Source organism: Dasypus novemcinctus, chromosome 25 (assembly GCF_030445035.2).
Source record: "Dasypus novemcinctus isolate mDasNov1 chromosome 25, mDasNov1.1.hap2, whole genome shotgun sequence".
Lineage (NCBI taxonomy): Eukaryota > Metazoa > Chordata > Mammalia > Cingulata > Dasypodidae > Dasypus > Dasypus novemcinctus.
The window spans coordinates 16,047,956-16,068,857 of NC_080697.1; the positions used below are offsets into that span (position 1 = coordinate 16,047,956).

At 37.4% G+C, this 20,902-nt stretch overlaps 1 protein-coding gene across 11 annotated transcripts in view; it reads right to left on the reverse strand.

Moving 5' to 3' along the window:
• The window catches only part of DTNB (dystrobrevin beta), a 350,467-nt gene that overhangs the window by 233,276 nt on the left and 96,289 nt on the right, over positions 1-20,902 (reverse strand). For all 11 annotated transcript variants that reach the window (XM_058287728.2, XM_058287727.2, XM_004452521.5 and 8 more), the window contains exon 5: positions 3,189-3,274. In XM_058287728.2, the coding sequence (XP_058143711.1) occupies positions 3,189-3,274 (86 nt within the window). The remainder of the gene's footprint in view (positions 1-3,188; positions 3,275-20,902) is intronic.

Below are 20,902 nucleotides of genomic sequence, written 5' to 3' on the forward strand. Positions count from 1 at the left end.
GCCTGTGCCTGCAGAGAGCTGTCGGCCCACACCTGCGGAGAGCTGACGCAACAAAGGGAGACAAGCAGACACAGAAGAACCTGCAGCAAAGGACACAGAGAGCAGACAGCAAGCAAGCGGCAAGGGGGCGATAAATAAATAAAATAAATCTTTAAAAAAAAAAGTTCATGTGCTTTTCTCATACTAATCACTTATATCCTTCTTTAAATAGAATTCTAAGAAGTTGTATCTGGCGGCAGACTTGGCCCAGTGGTTAGGGCATCCATCTACCACATGGGAAGTCCGCAGTTCAAACCCAGGGCCTCCTTGACCCGTGTGGAGCTGGCCCATGTGCAGCACTGATGCGCGCAAGGAGTGCCGTGCCACGCAGGGGTGTCCCCTGCGTAGCGGAGCCCCACACACAAGGAGTGCGCCCCGTAAGGAGAGCCGCCCAGTGCGAAAGAAAAGTGCAGCCTGCCCAGGAATGCTGCTGCACACACGGAGAACTGACACAACAAGATGACGCAACAAAAAGAAACACAGATTCCCGTGTCGCTGACAACAACAGAAGCGGACAAAGAAGATGCAGCAAACAGACACAGAGAACAGACAACTGGGGTGGGAGGGGCGGGAAGGGGAGAGAAATAAAATCTTTAAAAACAAACAAACCAAAAAAAAACCTTAAAAAAAAAAAGTTGTATCAGTTTTCTCTGTCAGTCGTATATTAAAAGCTGTAAATCAGAGGCAAGGAGAGACTTCTAAATGCTAGTATACTGATAATGGCATCACATTTGCCAGTGATAAAGAACACACATACACACCCCAAACTCAAGAACTACAACAGCATGATAGTCTCAAAAAATAACCCTAGCTTCACAATTAGCCCTAAATGCATCAGAGAAGGGAAGCCCTGAGAGATGAAAAATGTTTAAATTATGATCAGTGAGCTCTGTTAAAAATGGAAGGGACAGGCCACGTTTTAAGTGATTTCCACCTGAATGATTAAAATTAACAAGTGATGATAGGTTTCAACACTTGAAAGCCTTATTTATATAAAACATCCCATTCCCTAGTCCAGATAATTATGGTTCAATTAAAATAATGAAGCACAGCTATTGTTGGTAAAGAAACTATAATTGTGAACATGAAGATTTTATATCTTTTAAAAAATCCTTTTGTGTAAACTGGATAATTAGTGAGCTAGCATGGATTGTAGCACAGTGGTCTGTGTGCTGTGTGCAGCAAGTTGCGACTCCAAGCATACCACCATGTCACACAATTTGCCTTGACCTGCACACTTTTCTGCCATTTGAATACTGGTCACTTGTGTTAGTCTAAGAAGTTCATAAGTCACATTAAAACATAATAATAATAAAAAAATAAAAAACCCACTATCACCTGAGTTCCAGAACCCTTCCATACTTCAGGAAGTACTAGAACTTGCACACTGCGATATACACTTTCTCACTTACATCTACAACAGAGAAATGGAGTATTTTTAGTACTTAATCAATAATTTATAATTGGTAAACTTAAAGGTACTTAACTATGTGCCAGGTACCATCAGAACTACCTAAGGTAGGAGGTGTAATCACAGGACTGTAAAGACTTTAGAATCATCTAGAATATTTATCTACTCTTTTTCACCCAGTTTTCCCAGGACTGGTAAAAATGGTAATATATATTCTTTATATGGTGTAATTAGCATTGAAAACACAGACAAAATTCCAACTTCCTTTTCATTTGTGTTTGAACAAAATATAATCCCATCTATGTTATATTACCTTCCTCAGAAATATACCATACTAGCTAGAAATAAGAAAATATAATGAAATTTCAGTCTGAAAGAGTAATATTTGAGATACCAACTAAAAAACTGCAAAAGAACATTTTAAGTAAAGCATGATTTTTACTACGATAAATGTGTTCCACATTGTAGGCTGATTTGAAATGAAGATAGATCAGATAACAGCTGACCAAACATATGATCTAAGATCTTCCTTCAGAATACCTAAACCTGTATTTAATGAGCCATCTAGCTTTCCAACTCTCAATTTCATGTAAGAAAAATCACAGAAAGCAAATGTACTTCCGAAGACATACTTGAACATGATCAAGCCTCTAGATATAACTTTCAAATTAGAGAAAACATAGGGCACAGGGGAACATTGAAGGGATGCAATCATCAAAATGAGTCTATGAGAAATGCTACAGGATAAATGGCCCAGTTTCTTCAACAAATAAATGTATTTCAACACTTCATTAAGGTTACTTACTGCCTGAAATCAGCCAAAGTTTCCTATTCTATGCAAACTTGCAAGACTGCCCTTTGAACTTGAGAGTGTAATTACACGGCTGTCTCCCATTGCAGTAATAGTCTAGTGGAGTACAACAAAACAACTTCAACAGGCTGTCAAGTTAAGATAGCCTGGTGGAATGCAGGTTTTATGGGCCCCAATGAACTCAGCTGTAAAACAGAATAAATACCACCTGATCCTCAAAGGAATTTTAAGGATTAAGTGGGAAAATATAAAGCACCTGCTCAATGCTTGGCGTATCTTAGTTAAAAATGATCTGATGAATGAAGTAATGAAAATATACAGCAAAAGAAAATAGCTGTGAATTTCGTCTTTTATTTCACCTAACCACCCTCCTACAGTACCAAGTTAATAGCAAAATGTGAAAATGGCTAATAGTAAGAAAAACTTAGCAAAGATAACTGAAAAAAGAGGAAAAAGACTATCAATTTCTAAATACTTGGTCAGCTCTAAAGTACTAAAGAACAGTTAAAATCACAGTAAGAACTGCATGACGAAGAATGAAGTTATTAAGAAAGGGGCTAAACTTTACCAAACATAGTAAAAGTAATCAAATTTATTTTCTAACTAAAAAAGAGCAACATAATCACCCTTAAGCATAAGTTTTAATAATATGGAAAACCGTTTTAAAAAGAATTCTTTGAATGTCAACATTACTATTCTGAATCTGTTGTTTTCTTGCTTTGAAAACCACTAAAAACCAACCAATTCAGCAACTTTCCTTCTGAACAGTAGATGGCATAACTTGCATACTCTGGGGACTGCTGCTGCCCAGTGCGTGATGAGGAAGTGAAAAACAAAAAGGCTCAAAAATCAGAAAACATTCATTTAAAACTGTTTAAAAGTCCTAATTTGAAAATAAAATCTTTCAAATAATATAAAAATACTTACATCTCAATTTGTCCAGCATTTTTCCACCACATATGGTTGCTAACATAGCTTTAACTGAAAATACCGTCAACTTGCCTCGGCCCTCACTGAAAAATAAATTATATAACAAATAATTGCTATCTGGAATCACAAGAGCAATTACATGTATCACTATGTATCACATGACCAGTGACTTGATTCCCTGTCCTTATATGTTACAATTTTATCACATTAGGAGACCTGAATTTTTTTCCTTTGTAGAATTAAGACTTCATCTATACTAATCTAATGAGACTAAAGCGTGTCTGAATTATATGGAAATGAGTTTTACAAGCATCCCAGAAAGTAATTTCTATTGGCTATGTAGAGAGAAGCCAAGTGGATGAACCTTCATGAAATAAATTTCCTATCAACTAAAATTAAACCCACAACTAAGTTCTTTTTAAGTATACAAAAAAGAGGTACCACCAGTTTTGAGCTATAATTCAGAAATGTGGCCTTACATCAGGCTATCATAACAACAGTTTATCATTATGTACTAAATCATCAAGGTGCACATTGCTACGAGTTCAAAGTATATTCACTTTTGTTTTTACTGTAACACCCTTTATGTTACCAAGTAAGTATTTTATTCTAAAAAGCTCAATCCATCTGTCTCAGCTTTCCTCAGACCATCACTGTGAAAAACTAGAGGAGATGAGATAATAGTATTAATTTTTTTTTTAGGAACTGCAAAAATGAAAGACGGAACATAAATGAGTTGCTCAAGCAGCACTGCACACCACTGGCAGAGCTGGGACGAGGCCTTTAGGGCCACAACCCCAGGCACACTCTGCTCCATCCATCCAGCTGGACCCTGGCTTCACAGCAAATGAACCGCTTAATAGGGAGCTTTCAAAGCCATCGTGCTTAAGTCACCAGTGGGCTTTGGTATTAATTTTATAAAGCCTGTGCTCACAAAGTTTCATCCTAACTTTGGATAAAATACCTCTGCAATAATGAGAAATACATCATCTTGGTTTTGAAGAGCAATTTTCCTCCATTTCGATTTACAAATAGTTCTTAGGGAGTGTTTGCTAGTTTCCAAGCTTCTCTATATGAAGTAAGATCACAACTGCATAAACACAAATGATCTATAAACCAGAAAATTCTCAATGAACATATTGGTGGGGAAAACCCATGTTTGTTAGTCTGATTTGTAGCTATTACATCTCATTAAATTTACTAATAAGATAAAATAGGAATCTCTGCAACTAGCTAGCTAAAATCAGGATGAAGTTTTAAAAATATACAATCCTTTAGAAATACAGATAGTGTTCCATGTCTAAGGCAATAAGGCACCTGGAAATAAGGAATATCCCAATATCAAATATTCCCTGGATTATGACAAAAGTTGGAGACCATAAAGATCATCAATTATGTTAAGAGGAATGAATTGCTAAGACTGATAAAGAATTTTTACAGTGGACATTTCTTTTGTTTTACCCACCATCCAAATATGAATCTCGATTTAAGAACACTCAACCTAGGAGAAGTTCCACTTCCCACTACCAAAGTCTGAAGGAAAGAAAGACACAGATATTTGCTTTCCCTCCTTTTTTCACAGCTAGGTCAGGACACATGAGCCAAACCCCACCAATAAGACACACCCACACTAGACTTCACATAGAAAACTTTTAGGAATAGCAACTACAAAGAATTCATTTGGTGAGGATGTCGGCTATAGGAGCAGTTCTATCCTGTTTCTAGGGGCAGCCCCCATAGCCCAGCCTCAGTTGTGCTGGGAGCACCAGCAGCAATGTCTGTGCCCAGCAGACATGGCAAAGGGGTCTCCACGAGACCAGTTTTGTAGTTGGTGTTGCTCTCTTCAAGCCTACTTCCCCAGCCTTCTCAGATCTGTGGGTCACTCATATCCTTTTAAAAAATTAACCAAGTTGGTTTCTACTGCTTGCATCTAAACAACGATGGATACAGCTTCTACATGAAGTAAAAGGGCCAGAAAGATATAGCAACAAAAGAAAAAACTGAAGTGCAAAGCATGAGTCTGTCTGAGGATCGCGGGGCACGATGAGCAGGAAGTGCTGGAGAAAACCAGAGGCAAGCCTTGCTGCACTGCTGATGCCCTTGGTGAAGATAAAAAAGCTCAAAAAGCATTTGCAGACACAGCTCTCACAGTGTAAGAACATCCAAACTCCAGTGAGGAAAAGAGGGTAAAACTCACTCTTAGGAAAGATTTCCATTTAAGAGCCAGGATACTGATTACATCAGTGGGGAGAGGGTTCTGATACAGAAAGGACATGAGAGTACTTTCGTAGTGCTGACAGCTTCGATTTCTTGACCTCGTATATGTATATTTGCTTTATAACAGTTCATTAAATTGTACTTTGTTTTAAATATTTTTCTGCAGGTGTTTTATATTTCCCAATAAAAACCATAAAAAAAAAAAACCATAGGAAAGTGAGGGTTACCATTACTGGACAAAGCTCATGGTTTAAGGGGGAAAATGATGGAGGATAAATCTACAGATTAAAAGATACTTAAGACATATAAACTGCAACATATAAACATTTCCATAAGAAAAAGTTTAGAGGGGAAACAGACTTGGCTCAGTGGTTAGGGCGTCCATCTACCACATGGGAGGTCCACGGTTCAAACCCCGGGCCTCCTTGACCCGTGTGGAGCTGGCCCATGCACAGTGCTGATGCGTGCAAGAAGTGCCCTGCCATGCAAGGGTGTCCCCCGCGTAGGGGAGCCCCACGCGCAAGGAGTGCCCCCGTAAGGAGAGCAGCCCAGCACGAAAGAAAGTGCAGCCTGCCCAGGAATGGCGCCGCCCACACTTCCCGCGCAGCTGACGACAACACAAGCGGACAAAGAAACAAGACACAGCAAATAGACACAGAGAACAGACAACCGAGGGGGGGGGGGATTAAATAAAATAAACAAATCTTTAAAAAAAAAAAGAGAAAAGAAAAAGTTTAGAAAGAGCAACATTAAAAATACCAAGGCCCACGTCCCACCCTTAGAGATTCTGATTATTTGGCTGGGGGGGGGGGGGGGGGGAAGCATTGGTAATTCTTAAAAGCGCTAGGTGATTCAATTGAGATTTGAAAAACACTAACCCAAACTAAATCTTGATTGAAAATGGGCAAAGTCCATCTAAGTACACAATATGGGAAGGAAGAAAAGCAAATGACTATTAAACACATGGAAAAGCACTTACTTAATAATGAAGAAAATGCAGATTAAAATAAGATGTTTTTAAAAATGTCTAAGTTATTGAACCTGTCTACAAAGACTGACTTTAGTCCAAATAATGTTAAGTGTGACTGATTTAAAGAAATAGTTTGAAGGAAACGGATGTGTCTCAACCAATTAGGCTCCCGTCTACCCTATAGAAGGTCCAGTGTTCAATGCCCAGGGCCTCCTGGTGAGGGCAAGCTGGCCACACGGAGTGCCAGCCCACACGGGAATGCCGCTCTGAGCAGGAGTGCCTGCCGATACAGAAAGCTGGCGCAGCAAGATGACACAACAAGAGACACGGAGGAGAGAATATAAGAAGATATAGCTAAACAGGGAGCTGAGGTGGCACAAGAAAATGATTGCCTCTCTCCCACTCCAGAAGGTCCCAGAATCGGTTCCTGAAACTGCCTAATGAGAATACAGCAGACACAGAAGAATACACAGCAAATGGACAGAGATTAGACCAACGGGGGGAGGAGGGGGTGGAGAGGAGGAGAAATAAATAAATCTTAAAAAAAAAAGTTTGACTACATTTTTTCCTTTTTTTCTTTTAGTGATATTTATCCTCATTTAAAAAACACACAATTATTTTTAAACTATCACTTTAAAGAGAGATAGTGTGTGTGTGCCAAGCAAAGAGGTAAATCATCTGTCTTATTTTATTAAATGTTAAGTTCCAACATGATCAATAATGTCTTTGGTTAATTCTGTGTCTTTTTTTTTTAGCTTTTCATTAAAGAATATAACATACCTACAGAAAAGTACATAATTCGTAAATGTCAGTTCAATGAGCTTTCACAAAATGAACACATCCATGTAACAAACACTCATATCAAGAAACAGCATTACCAGCACCCAGAAGCCACACCTTGTACCTAAAACCAACTAATACCTTTCTAAAACACTCCACCGGGGTTGCCTCTATCTTCATTTCCAACAGGATAGGTCACAGCTGCCTGCTCTTAAACTGTTTACATACAAAGGGAGTCTCACAGTAGGAACTCTTCTGTGTCTGACTTAACTGCACTCACCGTGATAATCTGTGAGCTTTACTGTGTTAAATTTACTAGTCTACCCTCCTATGGAGGATTCCCTCATATGAATATACCACAGTTTATCCCTTCTCTTAATGAGGGTTATTTTCAAGCCCTCTATTTTATTCTATGAGCATGTTGAACAAAACAGAGGTCATTTCCTGTACTATAGATACAAATAAATATTTGTTGATTCACTGATATTCCTTAGCAAAAAAAAAAGTAAAGTAAAGAAAGAAAGTACTTATGGATAAAACACAAACTAGTGACACAACTAAGAAGATGCTAAGAACTATATATTGGCAATGTCAAGATGCCTGAAGAGTCTGGAGGGAAAGCACAGCACCTAAGAAATGCTTTTGGAAGAAGCAATGCTCTCTCCCTCCAGCAACCTATTGATTTCTAAAGTGATTATTAATTGTTGGTTCTGACACCAAAGCCAAGGAATTATTAAATATGTCTGAGTGGACTTGAATTGTTTGGATAAGCCTTTTTCTCTATCCTAACAGGCCCCTTTAACAAAAGACAAGAGAAAAATCATTATCTAGATACAGAAAAAGAAGCAATACAAAGTGGATAGAAAGCTGATCCATTCTTTCCCCAAAGAATTTACACAGCCAAGAAGCCTAAAATAACGTCTTTAAAAATGTGCAAGTGTGCATATGCATAGTCATTCATTCCAGCACTGTTTCTAATGGCGAAAGAGTATAAATAACCCAAATATTCATTAATTAAAGACTGTTTAAATGTGCTGTTACAAGAAATAATGAGGAATAGTATATAAAAGATATAGAATTCTATCTAAGACAGATTACTAAGTTAAAAAAAGGGCAAGACAAAGAAAAGAATACTTACTAGAATGCTATCTAGTACTTAAATAGAAAAAAGAGATAATAATATTCTCCTGCATTTGTTTTTATATGTATAAAATATCTGTGAAAAGAAATTGAAAAATTAACATTGGTTGCATCATTCCCAAGTTGCTCCTGACTGTAGATCCATTACCTCACATTTACTATAATTTTTAATCTCAAATATCTCTACTTTTATTTGCACTGAAAATGCCCCAATATTACCTACAATAGTCCTTTTATTCTTCTGACACTTAAGACACATATTCTCCCAACCCCTATAAAGCATGCAATGCACTCATTTTTTTGCACAAAAAAAAACATTGGTGGGAAAATACATAGCCAAAAGAGAAGAATGAAAGAATGGGGCACTTTTCACTTTATAAGTGTAAAAATGCTTATATTAGAAAAGAAGGGAGTCAAATCAATAACCTAAGCTCCCAACATAAGACAAAAGGAAAAGAAGAGCAAATTATACCCAAAACAAGCAGAAGGAAAAAACAGTACAAGAAAGAACAGAAAACAATAAAATTGAAAAAGGAAAGTACCAAAACTCAATGAAACCAAAACCTGGTTCTTTGAATAGATTCAGCGCCATCCCCTATTCTAGTGGCAAGCCACGGGGTATAGTCCATGACTAACTGGTGCTGACAGACAGGGACATAAAAATCTCTTCCTCAAGAAGAGGGGTGTACACAGCCAATCACTGATCACGGCTTTGGATTAGGGAATTCGGATCCCTGAGTCCCGGCTGTGAGGGCAGCTATTGCATCAACCCACCCCATACAAGGGTGTCAGCAAGAATTTTATATCCTGTGAAACTCTCATTCAAAATGAAAGGGAGGGAAGCGGACTTGGCCCAATGGATAGGGCGTCCGCCTCCACATGGGAGGTCCGTGGTTCAAACCCTGGGACTCCTTGACCCGTGTGGAGCTGGCCCACGTGCAGTGCTCATACACACAAGGAGTGCCATGCCATGCAGGGGTGCCCCCTATGTAGGGGAGCCCCACACGCAAGGAGTACACCCCATAAGGAGAGCCGCCCAGAGTGAAAGAAAGTGCAGCCTGCCCAGGAGTGGTGCCACACACACACAAGATGACTCAACAAAAAGAAACAAAGATTCCCGTGCCGCTGACAACAACAGAAGCAGATAAAGAAGAACAAGCAGCAAATGGACACAGAGAACAGACAACTGGGGCAGGGGGCGGGGGGAGGTGAGGGGAGAAGGGGATAGAAATAAATAAAATAAATCTTTAAAATAAATCTTTAAAAAAATAAAATGAAGGGGAGACTAGAATATTTTCAGATAAACAAACATCTCCACTAGACTTGCCCTACAAGCACTGCTAAAGCGAGTTCTTCAGACTGAAAGGAAAGGACACTCAAGAGTGGTTCAAAGAAGCATAAAGAAATTAAGACCTGCAGTAAAAGTACTATTTGGGTAATCATAAATGCCAGTATTAGTACGTTATTTTGTATGTAACTCCACTTCTTACTTCCTACAAGTGCTAAAATGCAAATGCATAAAAAGTAATGATAAATCTAAGTTTTTGGATATACAATGTACAAAGATACAAGTGGTAAGAAGTACAAAAAATGGTAGGGGGACAGAGGGATATAGGAAAAGTATATGTGTATGCTCTTACAGTTAAGTTGGTATCAAACCAAATATAATTGCTATATATTGAAGATGTTAAATTTTAACCCATGGTAACCACAAGGAAATAGCTGAAAAATATATCCAGATAGAAATGAGAAGGCACTCAATATTGTACAACACAAGAAAGCAAATAAATATAAAAGGAGGCTTTAATGGAAATAAGGGACAAAAAGTTTTAAGACTTATAAAGGCTAAATAGCAAAATGGCAGAAGAAAGATCTGTATTACCAGCAGTGACTTTAAATGTTCGTGGATTATACTCTCAGTCAAAAGGCAGAGATTGGCAGAATGGAGAAAAAAAACAGGACCCAACCATATGCTATCTGCAAGAGATTCTACTTTAAAATAACAAAAATAATTAGCTTGATGGTGAAAGGATGGAAAAAATATAAATACTATGCAAGTAGTAAGCAGAGAGAGCTAGCACAGCTATACTAATATCAGATAAAATAGACTAAGTCCCTATTACAAGGGACAGATGGTTAACTTAGCAGGTGGATGTAACAATAAAAAATATATATGCACCTAAGAGCAGAGCCCAAAATATATGAAGCACATACTGATAGATTTGAAAGGAGAAATTGATGGTACTACATTAATAGTAGGAGACTTGAACACACCACTCTCAGTAATAGATAGAACATCTAGTCAGACAATCACTAAGAAGTACAGGACTTGAAGAGCACACTAATCCAGTTAGACCTAAAAGACACATAGAACACCACACCCAGTGAAAACAAAACGCACGTTCTTCTCAAGTGCACATGGATCATTCTCCAGGACAGACCACAGGTTGGGTCATAAATCAAATATCAATAAATCAAAAAATATTGAAATCATACAATGTTACATTCTCTGAAGAAAACAGAATGAAGCTAGAAATCAGTAACAGAGGGAGAAAGGGAAAATTCACAAATACATGGAAATTAAACAACATACTCTTAAACAACCAATGGGTTAAAGAGAAAATCAGAAGCAAAATTAGGAAATATCTTTAGGCAAATGAAAATGAAAACACAACATAACAAAACTTAAGGGATTCAGAGAAGGCAGTGCTTAGAGGGGAATTATTTATAACTCTAAATGTTTAAGTTTAAAAAAAGAAAAAAAAAGATTTCAAATCAGAGATCTAACCTCAAAATTGTTGACAATGATGAAAAGATTAAAGAGAATCAATCACGTTCTGTTTGTACAGGTACTTCTGGTTCCAATTTCACTTTCTTCATTCAAAGAGACAAAACAACATCTATTTCTTGCCACAGAGAAGAAACTGATGCCATCTATGTTAAAACAGTCAGGTAGGAGTGGCAGAGCTTACCGGCAAGATAATAAGGCCAAAATTTCAACTACACTAAATATTTAACCCATTAGTAGCCATTAATAAATGCCACACAAAGGTCTATACTTTGACATCTTTATCTCTAAAAATTGTTACAGTAATTAGCACTTACACGACTCTTCTTCCTAAATTTTCAAAATGTTTTAGAAACACTAATATTTGCAAAACTTTGCATCCCCTATTCAAAATATTCTTAATTCAATTCTGTTGCAAATAATAGTTCCAGATTCAGAAAGTTTTATATTCAAATACAGAATAACAGATATGCATTCAATTAACCTGAATCAGTACCAAAACACTTACACACTTTTCCACCCACTAAGACTATTACTATTCTCAATAGCTGGTCTCAGAATAAATAATCTGTTTATTTACAGAATAACCTAAAGCAGGCTATTTATAGTAAAAGGATTCATCAGCTCCTAACTAATAATTACCAGTAATCTGTGGCCCCTTAACTCATCCTCTCTCGTAACCACCTTCCAACCATTTTTCCTATTCAAAACTGCCACAGAGCAATCTCTACATCTAATCTCTCATCCAGCAAGCCATGGACTTTCTCTCCTCTCCAACTGTTTGCTCTTTCATGTGTGCAAACAAATGTGTGCATTACATTGCATGCTTTATAAGCGTTGGGAGAACACGTGTGTAAGTGTCAGCAGGAAAAAGGGACTATGATAGGTAATATTGTGGCGTTTTCAGTGCAAGTAAAATTAGAGGTATTTGAGATCAAAGATTATAATAAATGTGAGGGGATGGATCTAAAGCCAGGAGGGATTTGGGAATGATGCTTAGTGAGCCTTCATGTTTACAAATCACCTTATAAAGTGTGTAACTATGTATCTTAAGATACAATACTTACCACCCTTTTATAACTTCAGGCTTCCTGTTTTAACTATATTCAAAAGGAGATATTAATATAAAAAAATCAATAAATCAGATATTTAAAGACACTTTTTGAAGATATATATTTTAAAATCTAAGTATAATGTGAAAAAGAAATGATCATGCAATAAAATTAGTAAAGGGGTATTCTCGCAATCCATACTTCCAAAAATTCCATGTCATTTACATTTTTCCCTTCAAAATGAAAATCCTTAGCTCCCTTCCTCTATTTGCTTTGTAAGCCAAACTTTGACATTTATTCTTTGGCCCTGAATGCCCTTCTTGGCATTGAAACTCCTAGGTCTACTTTAAGTCTTTCTATCGAACTACAGTTTCTTATAACTGCCCCCAAACAAGCAAAGGGAAAGTGTCACTTTTACTTTTCTGTTTCATTAGAGTGCCAGTATTTTTCCTCTACAATTAGAGGCAACCAAAGGGAAACTGCAGTCACTCACAGCCTAATACCCCATGATATTGTTCTTTACCTAACTGATTGTTCTTGGAAGAAATCATCCTTGATCCTTCCCACCAGACATCTGAATTTAATCTGCATACATGATCGAGTAATATTTTAAATGGTTAGCTGCCCCTGGCTTTAGCATATTAAACCTCATAAATGCCCAGGGTTTCAGTAGTGCCTATCTAAAGTCCAAGGCTGTATCAGAATCAACGCTCTTCAAACAAGATTTCTGAAGAGATATTTAAAATAGTTGCACCATAAATAATGTGCCTCACTTAAAATCTGGCCTATGCTATGATAGCTACACAGATCACTAGTGGGACATGTCAAGTGTAACAAATAGTGACTATTATCCTGTAGCAGTTTGATACATTTATGAATTCCAAAAATAGATATTGGATTATGTTTATAATCTGGTCTATAACTGGGTATGATTGAGTTATGATTAGGGCTTTGATTGGGCCATATCATTAGGGCATTGAGTCCCTACCCACCAAGGGGTGGGGTCTCACAGATAAAAGACATGGCAAAGGACAGAGTTGGAGCTTTTGATGCGAGGGTTTTTGATACTGGAGTCTGATGCTGAAGACTTAAGCTGGAGCCCTGGGAAGTAAGCTCACAGAGGAAAGAGAAGCCAGCCCCAGGAAGAGAGGTACCCTGAGTCCAGGAAGAAGCAAGCCCTGGGAAGGAAGAAACCTTGAACCCAGAGAGAAGCAAGACCCTGGAAGGGAGGAACCCAGGAAGCCTGAACCCTTGTAGACATCGGCAGCCATCTCACTCCAACACATGAAAATGGACTTTGGTGAGGGAAGTAACTTATGCTTTATGGCCTGGTATCTGTAAGCTCCTACCCTAAATAAATACTCTTTATAAAAACCAACCATTTTCTGGTATTTTGCATCAGCACTCCTGTGGCTAATACATACCCCTTATATAAAAAAACTGAAATGAAAGAGTAAACAGGTAGTAGTTGTTGAGGATTACAGGAGAGGGGAAGCCTGTTATTTAAACTCCACCCAAATAAAATCCCCCAAGGCAGCACCCTCACTGAGGAACACGAGTCCCTTTCTCACTCTGCTCTGCATGACTCACTTCCACAGGACCATCGTGTCTAGTCTGACAATAAAGCCTGACTTTAAAAAAGCTCTTATGATCCAACACTGAGAAGACACCATTATTAGCTCTGCACCAAGCTAAGCAGACAGTGAGTCATCCTGAATAAACACTGTTCTGTTTTAACATGCAGGTGCCTTCAAAGCCTCAGCAGCCCTCACCTGTGCTCTCTGGATGGGCCTTTGTTCATTTCAGTTTAGTAAAGTCTCACGATTAACCTACCTTTTGATATTTAAACTAACCTAAGCTAAATGATGTTTATAGCTTTGCTCTATTTTAGAAACACTACTAGCAGTCAATTATCTCATGTAGCTACAAGTAATAACAGCATTTCTCTTTGATTTTAAAAAACTCATATTTTTCCAATTAATCTTAATTTATGAAACTTTACAGTTTCATTTATGCAATAATCAACTGCAAGTCAATAATCCACATGGCAAATGTCAAATAGCTTAATCAACACCAAGTAAAATCAATTTAGACTATTATTCAGTTTTCTCATAATCAGAATTCCTGCTGCTTTTCATTTCAATCTTACAAATATTTAAGAATCCAGAATTGTGCTTTTTAAAGACTCAAAAAATGTTAAGGTAGAAGCTCTGCTCTCGAAGACTTCCAATCTTACTTGTACATTTATGAAGCAGTTCAGAGCATCATATAATTGAAAGCCAAAATAATAATACAGATAAGTACTATAGGTTATCAAAACGATACAAAGGGGATTGGCAACAACTAAGAAGACTCTTGTATAAATAAAAACATGAGTTGAATCTGGAGGAATATAAAAGATTTGGACAGAAGAATTAAGGGAAATTGATATTTCTAGGCACCCAGGCAGAAAGTAAAACAAAAAACAAAAATTATCAAATGCATGGAGGAAGAAATGAGCATGTCATACTGGAAATACAGAAAAGTGCCTCAAGTAGCTTCATTAGAGCTTGGTACGGGAAGGAAGGTAAGGATTAACATAATGAGAGCTAACTAAGGAGTATGAACTTTAATTCACAAACTACAAGGAGACCTTGAAGGTTTCTGGGATGGGAAGATGACAGAAGCATAAGGAAAACAGTGACTTTGGTCAGATTACCATGGTGGTGATATACTGGACTGAGTTCCTGAACTCATTACTAATTCTCTCCTCAGTTTCAAAAAAACCCAAAAGCATGGAAAAAGCAACATAGTCAGAAAAAGATTCTTCCTGCCCTATCTTAAAAAATATAATAGGGAGCTGATGTGGCTCAGTGGTTGAGTGCTGGCTTCTCACATATGAAGCCCCAGGTTCAATCCCTGGCCCCAGTACCTCAAAATAAATTTAAAAATTAAACATAAACATAAAGAGAAACAGGAAAGTTAAGTCCAAAAAAATAAACAAAGAAAATTTCTGAAATGTTAGCTAATGGCCAAACCCTCTCTGCAGATGTGCACATCCTGAAGTCAAGATTTCTCTTTGAAAATTAGCTTAACTGTATGGTATCTCTTAAAAGGGCAAAAAAAAAAGAGTAAATAACTGCTGGATAGTTCATAGTCACTCACTTCTGCTCCCTGATGATTCTGCCACAGGCACCTGGAGCAGGCTCAGTGCACTCCGGTGGTGGACAGCCCACGTCTGTGGCTCCACCGCACAAGAGCTTCCGGCAGGGCAGTGCGGCAGATGGGCTCCTCACCCCTCTTCCAGCACAGCGGATGCTTTCTCCGTTTCACACTGGGTTGCCCTTTAGGATTTCACTATTTTAAAACATTCAAAATCCCTGCGACCCCTGGGTAGTTTTCTAAGACTATGAACTGATCCTTACAAAGTTAAAAGTGCTATGATCATGAACATCAAAAATTTCCCACTCAGCACTACCTAGGCTGCTATTTTTATTTGGCTGACTTTTTCTTGTCATCTTGAATTCTTCTAAGAGCAAGAAGAGATATAAGTAAGTAATGTGCATAAAAACATGAAATGTTTTTTCTTCTCAGGAAATTACAGTTTTGCTTAAAAATCACTAATGAGGAAAACTGTACCCTAATATCATCTTTTCTCAGCAATGCCCATTACAAAATACACTAGCAATGCAGACTCAAAATTTAGGGAGCACACTGACTTCTAATCTGCAATCATCCACTTTTTAAAAATGAATTCATTTTCATTTTGTCTTGTCTTGTTTTGTTTTAAACATTCAATATTAAGAAGGAACTACGGACCATTTAAAATGTATCCAACTTAAAAGGCTAAAACAAGATTTTTAAATGATTGTTAGCCTTACTTTCAAAATATACAGAAATTTCTCATATATATAACATAATCTTTAGATTTTTAGTATTAGCAAGAGTGTTTTCTACACAATACTGTTTTAGATGATGTAACAGTTTGATATTATTGATGAATTCCAAAAAGAAATATGTGATTATGTTTGTAATCTGATCTGTGTACCTCAGCATGATTGACTTATGATTAGGGCGTTGAGTCCCTGCCCACCAATGGGTGGGGACTCACAGGTAAAAGCCATGACAAAGAACAGAATTGAGGGTTTTCGGTGTTGGAGTTTTGATGTTGGAGTTTAATGCTGAAGCCTTAAGCTGGAGACCTTGAAAGTAAGCTCACAGAGGAAAAAGAAGCAAGCCCCAGGAAGAGAGGAACCCTGAGCCCAGGAAAAAGAAGCCTGAGGAAGGGAGGAACCCAGGAAGCCCGAACCCTCACAGATATTGGCAGCCATCTTGCTCCAACAGGTGGAATAGGCTTTGGTGAGGGAAATAACTTATGTTTTATGGCCTGGTATCTGTAAGCTCCTACCCCAAATAAATACCCTTTATAAAAACAAACCAATTTCTGGTATTTTGCATCAGCACCCCTTTGACTGACTAATACAGATGGTAAATAAAAAATCTGGACTTTTATTGATATGTTCAAAGCTGAGGTACTTTGAAAATTTTATCCAAACTTGGTTTCATTAGATGTATGGTTTTACAGGTTTGTTCCACTTTTAAGGTGGAATTTTATTATATCTCTGAACCAACACTTTTCATGAAGGCTACACATTCATTTATAAAACAGAAATCGATGGAAAAAATAACATTCAACAATAAGAATACAAAGAATCCAATTTAAAAATGGACAAAAGATCTGAGCAAACACCACACCAAAAATATACAGATGGCAAATAAGCAAAGAAAAGATGTTCAACATCATACCTCATTAGGTTATTACAAACTAAAACAACAATAAGATGTCACTACACATCTACTAGAATGGCTAAAATCCAAACACTGACAAAACCAAATGTTGGCAAAAATGTAGCATAAGGACCTCTCATTCAGTGTTGCTGGGAATGCAAAATAGTACAGCCACTTTGGATGACAGTCTGGCAGTTTCATACAAAGGTAAACATAGGTTTACTATACAATCCAGCAATCACACTCCCTGATATTTACCCAAATAAACTGAAAACTTAAGTCAACACACAAAGTTGCCTGTAAGTATTTATAGTAGCTTTATCTGTAACTGACAAAAATTGGAAGTAACCAAAATGACCTTCTATATGTGAAAGGATAAACAAACTGTGGTAAATCCATGCAATAGAAGATTATTCAGCAATAAAAAGAAGAGAGAGGGGCAGAGGGCTGTGGGAAGATGGCAGAGTAGGAAGCTCCAGGCATCAATCTTCTATGAGAACAACTATTGAACTGGCAAGAACTATCTACATTAACTATTCCGAAACTCTAGAATCCAGCAGAACACTGTGTAGCATCCAGGAAAGAGTGTGAGGAAGAGGCCAGTAAACTAGTGAACACCAACAAAGTTGACCGTCTGTGTAGCAGCAACCATCCCCCATACCCAGGTCCAAGACAGGCTGCAGTGGGGTCCAAAGCTCCATTCCTACTTACAGGGTGGGAGATAAAGACCTAGTTCCACAGGATGTGGGAGTGTGGGTCGGATCACTGACCACTGCATCTGCTTTAAGGCTGCCATTGTTCCAACACACCCTGGGCAAATGTAGAAGTAGAGTCTTAAAGGCAGTATCCTCCCCACTCCCACCCCCCACACACAAAAGAGACAGAACCCTTCCTCCACACCACGGAGGACAGTGAAGGGCTACTTTAAGTGCACAAGTGCCAAAGCAAGGTGAAGCCTCACAGCCACAGGAGCTGCTCCTGACACCCATGCTGGTCCTTCCCCAAACCCCATCCCAAGGCAGAAGGTTTCAGCCTGTGCTCTTGTGTGGGTCCCTGGCCTTGTTCTGGCTGGGAAAGACTGACAGAGGGACAGCCTTAAGCAGTGTAAAAAAAAATTAAGTCAAACATACAGGGACAAACAATTACCTACTTTAACTCCTACAATAAAGCACCCATGAAAGGAAAAATCTGTTTTATACAGAGAAGGCATCAAAATGCCTGTAAACAAGGAAACTCCTAAGGCCACCAGCAAGGGCAAGCCCAGGACTAGACACAGGTCCAGAAAAGACAGGGAGGACCATGTACTTTGCATTCACCTCGGGCTGGTCTTCCTTACAGGAGGGCTGAACTCTGAAAGTGAGCACCAGTCACTACAAACCAAATTGCAAAGACTGTGAAAGGTGTTTCTTGCACTAGTCTATTTAACTTTCTTAGCTCCTGGGACTAAAGGAAATACCTATCGTAACACAAACTGGATACAAAATCAAGAAACAGCTCAGCAACTAAATCCAGAGTTAAAATCTAAAAATATTAAAATGTATAACGTGCAACACAAGATTACAAGACAAAGAAACAGGATAAAAAGATCCATTAAAAGGAAGATGATAAAAATCCAAAAAATACATACAAAGAAACACAGACTGTGGACATACAGGGCAAAGACTTTTAAAAAATGATCCTTAACATGATGAAGGAGAAAAAGGAAAATAGAGAGATAGAACAAAAGGATATCAGAAAAACAATGAATGAACAATATGAGACTTTCAATAAACAGATATAAATTGAAAAAAGGAACCACACAGAACTACTGGAGTTCAAAACCACAATAACTGAAACGAAAAACTCCCAGGGGGTTTCAACAGCAGATTAGAGCAGGCAGAAGAAAGAATCAGTGAACTAAAAGACAAGACAATTGAAAGGAATCAGGATGGGAAGCAGAAAGAAAAAAAACTTAGAAAAACTGAAAATAGCCTGTAAGAAGTCTGGGACACCATTAAGCACACCAACATACACATTATGGGAGTCCCAGAAGAAAAAAAGTCCCAGGGGAGTTGGGGGTGAGGGAGGGAGAGAGGGAGAGAGGGAGAGAGGGAGAGAGGGAGAGAAATAATTTTCCAAGAAAAAATGGCAGGAAACTTTACAAACTTAGCAAAAGACATGAATATGCATATCTAAGAAATCTAAAAACACCAAACAGGATAAAATAGGAGAGAAATACCAAGACACATAGCAGTCAACTGTAAGATAGAAAGGACAAGAGGAAAGGTGTGAAAGCTGAAAGAGAAAAACAATATAAGTGTACCATGCACAGGACTTCCCAGAGCATTTCTTTGCAACCACCTGTGAATCTATAATTGTTTCAAAATTTTAAAAAGATATTTTAAAGTATCTAGGAATTATTTTTCATAACTTAATTAGTTGCAAGGGATATAATTTCTAGTATATTGTAAACAGTGATCCTTTAAAATGAATTGTTTATTACTCTTTTAAATGTAAAAAAAATAAAATATCTAGGAACTGCCTAAAAAAATGCATGTGGTAATCTTTAGGATAAAAAAAGAGATGGAAGAAGAGCTTACAGATTAAAAGAAATTTAACAAAATATCAAACAATTGCAATGTATGGACCTTGTGTATCTATATCTCAAATTAAACAAAACATTAAAAATAAAATGTATAAGGGAATTAAGTAAGTGAAATAGGAAAACTGGCTATTTGAAGATATTAATGAATTATTATTAATTTATAGGTGAGATAATGTTATTGTGGCAATAATTTTTTAAAGAGTTCCCATCTTTTAAAGATATGAATTCACTGGAATATACTTATATTAAAAATGATAAAAAAATATCTGACATTTGCTTCAAAATAACCTAAGAAAGGGTTGTGAAGGAAGGGAAAGGAAAGAAGGGGGAATAACTGAAATAAGATTAGCCATATACTGGTAACTGCAGACGCTAAGGGATGGGTACCTCGAATTTTATATTATTATTCTTACGCTTATATAAATTCAAGATTTTTCATTAAAAATGTCTTAAGAAACAAATCTTTACAAAAGTGAAAAATCAAGCCACAAATTAGGAGAAGAAATGTGTATCACATATAAAGACAGGATGGATATCAGGAATATACAAAGAATTGCTACAAATCAATTAAAAAAAGGGAAAACAACTCATTAGAATTATGGGCAAAAGACATGAATAGGCATTTCACAGAATAAATACATATGGCCAACAAACATGAAGACATGCTTAGTAATCAAGAAATTGCAAATCAAAACAATGACAAGATATTATTTAACAAAAACTAAAAAGCCTGACAATTCTACAGGTTATGGACTTGGATCAAAAGGATCTCTTATATATGAGCACATTTTGGGAAAATAATTTGACATTAACTTTTTAAGCTGAACTTTCATATACCCCACAACTATACAAGAATACAAGAATAAGAATATGCCATGCAGTATTGCTTGTTAGAGCAAAAACCTAGAAATAACCAACAAATGTAACAAAACAAAATGTTATATATCACTGTGAAATGTAACCATTCTGTTGTATTACTATACCACCCAAAATGAATTAATCTAGACCTGAAAGAGGAAGCATGAGGCAGCTATTTAAAATAGGTATCTTTTAAAGTCAGCCTAAGGATGGAGCTCATATAAAAGGACAGCAGAGCTAAGACCACGAAGAAGAAATGAAGCCAGAGCCCTGAAGCAGCAGCCTGCCTCCGGACTGCTAGTTGACACAGCCTATAAACTCCAGTTATTGTAAAAGTCCGTGAGAATGAGTGTTCTATCACTTATAACAGATGACATCAAATTGATAAAGAGGTTGGAAAGAGAAAGGGAGTTTGTAAAATACCACGCCCAAAAATGTGAAGCAGGTGCATCTGAAGTCAAGAGTAAGACTTTCCTTCCTTCACACTGAAAATTTGGAATCCTTACTCTCAAGAAGGGAGAAGGAAAGGAGAGAAAAGAAAAAGGCTTTATCTAT